This window comes from Bombus vosnesenskii, unplaced genomic scaffold (genome assembly GCF_011952255.1).
Source record: "Bombus vosnesenskii isolate JDL3184/JDL3185 unplaced genomic scaffold, Bvos_JDL3184-5_v1.1 scf7180000013295, whole genome shotgun sequence".
Lineage (NCBI taxonomy): Eukaryota > Metazoa > Arthropoda > Insecta > Hymenoptera > Apidae > Bombus > Bombus vosnesenskii.
The window spans coordinates 314030-319046 of NW_022882946.1; the positions used below are offsets into that span (position 1 = coordinate 314030).

Sequence of the window (5017 nt, forward strand, 5' to 3'; positions counted from 1 at the left end):
GTGTTTTGATAGTCAATTTAAATTTAAAAAATGACCAAGACAGATATCTTTTATAATCATTAAACTAATTGCAGAGCTTTTTCAAAAACGATTATTATGTTGTATCGCGAAACATGAAATTTGAAGAAAACACGACTGATACATCGTGATATGATTAAATCATACGATTCATACTAATTCTGATATCGACAAAAAAAAAAAAAAAAACGGTGGAATTAATTAAAAATGAGTTCAATCGACTTCAACATGCCAAAGACGGAACAAATTCTTTTGCTTCTAGAAGAACTATGTAGTCTTTCTTATCCCCAAGTACAACAAAAATTAAACAAATACGTGAGTAATACTGTCATCATTTTTATGTGTACAATTTTTCGCGGCAAGCATGCCTCTTCTTAAAAGAGTCGGAATTTCCTATTAATAATAAATTTTGATGATCAAGATATTTTCCTATAAAAATGTTTCTAAAATAAATATAAACGCGAGGTTTATTTCATCTATTACAGTACATCAGAATCATTATAAATTTATTAAAATATTTGTGGTACAAGAAACATTGTTTGAATTATAATTTCCAATATTGTAGATACAAACTGCAACAGACACGAAATTGTCTTTTCTTATACCAATTTTAGTCGAATCAGAGGAGATGGTAATCCATGTAATAGGAGAAAAAATTTTAGATAGAGAATTAAGGTTTCCTGTAAGTAACAGCTATTTATAGTATAAGTTGTAATAATAAGATTGTTTACCTTTTACAGATTAATGTTTATACAATCATAATAAAAAATAAATAATATTTGTAATTTTTTAGATTAATTTTAGGAGCTTTTCTAAACTTTTTTAGTTTTTAATATTTGATGTTTGAAATAAAATTTATATATTTTGAAAGTATCATTGTTTTAAGTTTAATGATTTAATCTTAGTAGTTTCAAGAATTGTCCTATATTGCAAATAGAGAGTGCTTAGCAGTGTCTAATCCTCAAATAGAATTCATAGAAATGTACATAAAAGAAGCCATACAAAACAAATCATTAGTGATAAAACTTCAAATGAACTATGCAAAAGTTCTAATTCAGATTATTATCTACATGAATTTATGAAGCTCACACATACACACACACACACATTTTACCTTTCATTTGGAAATCAATCACATGAATCTTCTTTTGACAAAACAATGCAATTAATTCATTGTAAAGTATGTTATAGATATATACAAGTGATAGAATTTAAAATAAATTTATGTTAATTAATAAAAATTAAGATATAATATTGCATATGAAAATTATAATCATTTTTTTTACTAGATCGAAAGATTTTAATAATCAAGATATTTGATTATATATGTCAATAACTAATAGTTGATGAAAATAATTCATATTTTATTATGTATATAATTTTAAATAATCTTTCTTAGGTATCAAATAATGTTTTACGTAAAGCTATACAAAACAGAAAGCCAACTACTACGGATATAGCAATGCTTGATGAAGAATTACTACATCATCTTCAACCAATATGTCCAGTATCAAATTCGTTTCTAACAATTCCTATACAACATCCTAAGCAGAACCATATAGCGTTGCTAGTTTCTTTGATTGATAATGATACAGAAAATGAAACTACATGTAAATGTGCAATAGTACAAGAATGTTTTAAGTAAATATCTTCTTTATTATACGAAATACTAATTATCTTAGAAAGCATTATTGTACACATGTATTATTGCATTTTTATAAATCATGAAAATTATATTGAATTAAAAATATTTTTTTCAATCTATTTAAATATCTTTTCTTTAATGTAGATTTTGCCTAAGATTTCTTCTAAATTCATTTAAATGTTATGAGGAAACTCGATTGAAACACCAGTGTCAAAAGTTGCTTGCCGTTTCTAGGAAACTTTTCCTACATTTAGGTAATATTATCATAGTTAAAATAAGTAATACTTTAAAAACCCATACATTTATTATATCTTACATATTAATAAATAGGAGATTTCTCTGATCTATTGAGAGAAATAATGGCTGAAGCCAGGAACTTGACTAATGCAGAACGCTGTTCATTATTTTTATTAGATCCTGATCAACAGGATCTAGTTGCTAAAGTGTTTGATGGTATTGCTATGAAAGAAGTGAGTTTAAAGTTCAAACTGAAACATTACATCTCATAAATAAAATTTAAAATAAACACAATTATTTTTAGTCTGTAAAAGAAATGAGAATACCAATAGGACAAGGCATAGCAGGTCATGTTGCAACTACTGGAAAAGTGCTTAATATTAGAAATGCATATGAACATCCTCTTTTCTATCGTGGTGTAGATGAAGTAACAGGCTTTAGAACTAGAAATATTTTATGTTTTCCAATTAGAGATGAAAGTGGAATTGTAGGTAAATAAAAATTGTATTATAAATTTTATTACATAGAAATATAAAAATTAAATCTTTTATTTCTTAAACTAAAAGACTGTGATTATAGGAGTTGCACAGCTTTGTAATAAAAAAGATGGATTATACTTTGATGTCTTTGATGAAGAAGTTGCAACAGCATTTAGTATCTATTGTGGTATTTCTATAATGCATAGTATTGTTTATAAAAAGATGCAAGACGCTCAAGCACGAAATAAACTTAGTAACGAAATAATGATGTACCACATGAAGGTAAGACTATGTTAAAATATACAGAGCTTTTCATCAGCTCTTATTTTCAATAAAACATCACGCATGCAGGTGGAAGAAGACGTTGTTCAAGAGATATTGGGTTGTAAGGATGAACATAATATAAAAGATTTTAATAAATTTGAATTTAGTCCTAGAGGTGTACCTTACAAACATATGCCTTGTTACACGATTAAAATGTTTAATGATTTAGGTCTTATTAATTATTGGAAACTGAAATTATCGACTTTAACGAGGTAATAAAACTATCAAGTTTTATGTTCTCTTATGCAACTTTTAACATAAGATTAACATTACAGAAATAGAATATTAATTCATACAAATGTTACAGATTTATATTATATGTAAAGAAAGGATACAGAGATGCACCATATCATAACTGGATACATGCATTTTCTGTTGCACATTTTGGATACTTATTAATACAAAATTTAAATCTTATTAATGAGAATTATATGACACATTTGGAAGCTTTAGTTTTTCTAGTGTCATGTTTATGTCATGATATAGATCATAGAGGGACAAATAATGCATTTCAAACTAAACGTTCTACGGTTCTAGCTAGTCTTTATAGTTCTGAAGGTTCTGTAATGGAGGTAAATTACCTTTAAGAACAAAACTGTTGTAACAAGAATTGAACATAAATGTGATAACAATATAACTTATTATTCTCTCATTTAACAGAGACATCATTTTGCGCAGACCATGTGCATTTTAAATAAAGAAGGGTGCAATATATTTGAAAACGTTAATAGTGAAGAGTATAGTGAAGCATTAGATCTACTGAAAAATAATATACTTGCAACCGACTTAGCATGCCACTTTCGAACGGTAGGCAAACAGGAAGAGATGGTTAGAAGTAAATTTGACCAAAATGACTCTGAACGAAAGAGATTATTTCTTAATATGCTTATGACATGTTGTGATCTTAGTGATCAGACTAAGCAGTGGAAAGTTTCTAAAAAAACTGCAGTGAGTAGAGGTCTAAGTTTAGATAAATTTCGAAGACAATAATATATTTAAGAGCTTATGTGCTTTTTTTCTTTGACTTTGCGTTAGGAACAAATTTATGATGAATTTTTTTCACAAGGAGATTTAGAAAAAAGTATGGGTAGTTCCCCCATAGAAATGATGGATAGAGAACGAGCATCTATACCAGACCTACAAGTTCAATTCATTACAAATATAGTCCTTCCACTTTTTATGTAAGTATATTTTAAAAGAAACTGTCTTTGTACAATATATGTATATACTATTATTTTTAATATACATTTAAAGTCAAAAAATCGGATTTAAGATCTATGTTTCATAACAAGCATAATTAAAGAAGAATAGTATTTTTGTAAGAGATAAGATTTTCTTAATTAAAAAAGACAGTGATGTTTCGTGAAGACAGTAGAATATATAAACCTAACATATAATATATAAACCTAATATATAAACCTTTCTCTTTATTTAGTTAATTTCAGTCTTCCATATGATTTGTTTTATTATTTTGTCTCTTAGTAATCTTTCTACATTATTTCCAATGGTACAACCACTTGTTGACGTGCTGAAAGAAAATCGATCTTTATGGGAAGTGTCTAAAAGCATATTTAAAAAATATATGAAAGCAGGAACAAAAGGTATTGCTATCCTACTGGATCCTACTTTTGAGGAAGAAGTATTACAACTTTATGCTCAAAGTAATACAGATTTCTCAAGAAATTCTACTATCAAATTAGAATCAAATGAAACAACAAATAATAGTAGGTATACAATAAAATAAATACACGATATTTTTACCATGAATATAAAAGTTTTTAAAATATATAAATCATAAGATTTTTTAAATTCAAAAGCAATAGAAAAGGCCTATTAATCACTAGATATACAAAAAATTTAAAAAATTTATTTATTGCAAGAACGCAGGCGTTCTAAAACTGTTTATTATAAATTTCATGTACAGTGAAATGTTATATTTATTATATATGTACATAAGTATGTTATAAATTATAAGTATTTTATTCTTTAAAATCGTGTTCCTTAAATATGTATTTAGTATTTAACATTTTTTTGTGATATATTACCTATTGTTATTAAATACATGAAAATATGAACATTATATTGTCACGTCCCGCGCTGCGCACGCGTCGTAACGTAGACTAAAACTACCAATAGCGCGAGTGAGCGTTTCAATTTGAGATTCAAATAAAATCTAACAATTTGTATAGAAACCAAATTCGAGCCTCACAACCCCCATGGAATAACCTGTCACATGACGACCCCTCCACGGTAGACCTAATTATAAATAAGCGTAGCGACATAGAAGATAGAGAGATAATCCCTTAGCTCAGAG

The 5017-nt window shown here is 27.1% G+C and overlaps 1 protein-coding gene across 3 annotated transcripts; it reads left to right on the forward strand.

Moving 5' to 3' along the window:
* The first annotated feature begins 195 nt into the window (after positions 1-195).
* On the forward strand, positions 196-4552 carry LOC117233363 (cGMP-dependent 3',5'-cyclic phosphodiesterase-like). Of its 3 annotated transcripts, none has more exons than XM_033493584.1 (12): positions 196-333; positions 584-700; positions 1418-1659; positions 1808-1917; positions 1994-2133; positions 2205-2391; positions 2480-2661; positions 2731-2915; positions 3011-3275; positions 3364-3651; positions 3739-3884; positions 4186-4552. In XM_033493584.1, the coding sequence occupies exons 1-12, from the start codon at positions 226-228 to the stop codon at positions 4445-4447; spliced, it is 2232 nt and encodes a 743-aa protein (XP_033349475.1). In that variant the 5' UTR covers positions 196-225; the 3' UTR covers positions 4448-4552. The 3 variants fall into 3 exon arrangements, with proteins under 3 accessions (XP_033349475.1, XP_033349474.1, XP_033349476.1); XM_033493583.1 differs by having other exon boundaries at positions 2205-2387; positions 2467-2661; XM_033493585.1 differs by lacking the exon at positions 4186-4552 and having other exon boundaries at positions 2205-2387; positions 2467-2661; positions 3770-3884.
* Positions 4553-5017: the final 465 nt, after the last annotated feature.

What these genes read in the sequence shown, in the direction of transcription:
- LOC117233363 (XM_033493583.1), top strand. Translation starts at nt 226, where the DNA reads ATGAGTTCAATCGACTTCAACATGCCAAAGACGGAACAAATTCTTTTG. An exon ending in ATAGAGAATTAAGGTTTCCT is followed by an intron (nt 701 to 1,417) that starts GTAAGTAACAGC and finishes AATCTTTCTTAG; the next exon opens with GTATCAAATAATGTTTTACG. An exon ending in GAAACTTTTCCTACATTTAG is followed by an intron (nt 1,918 to 1,993) that starts GTAATATTATCA and finishes ATTAATAAATAG; the next exon opens with GAGATTTCTCTGATCTATTG.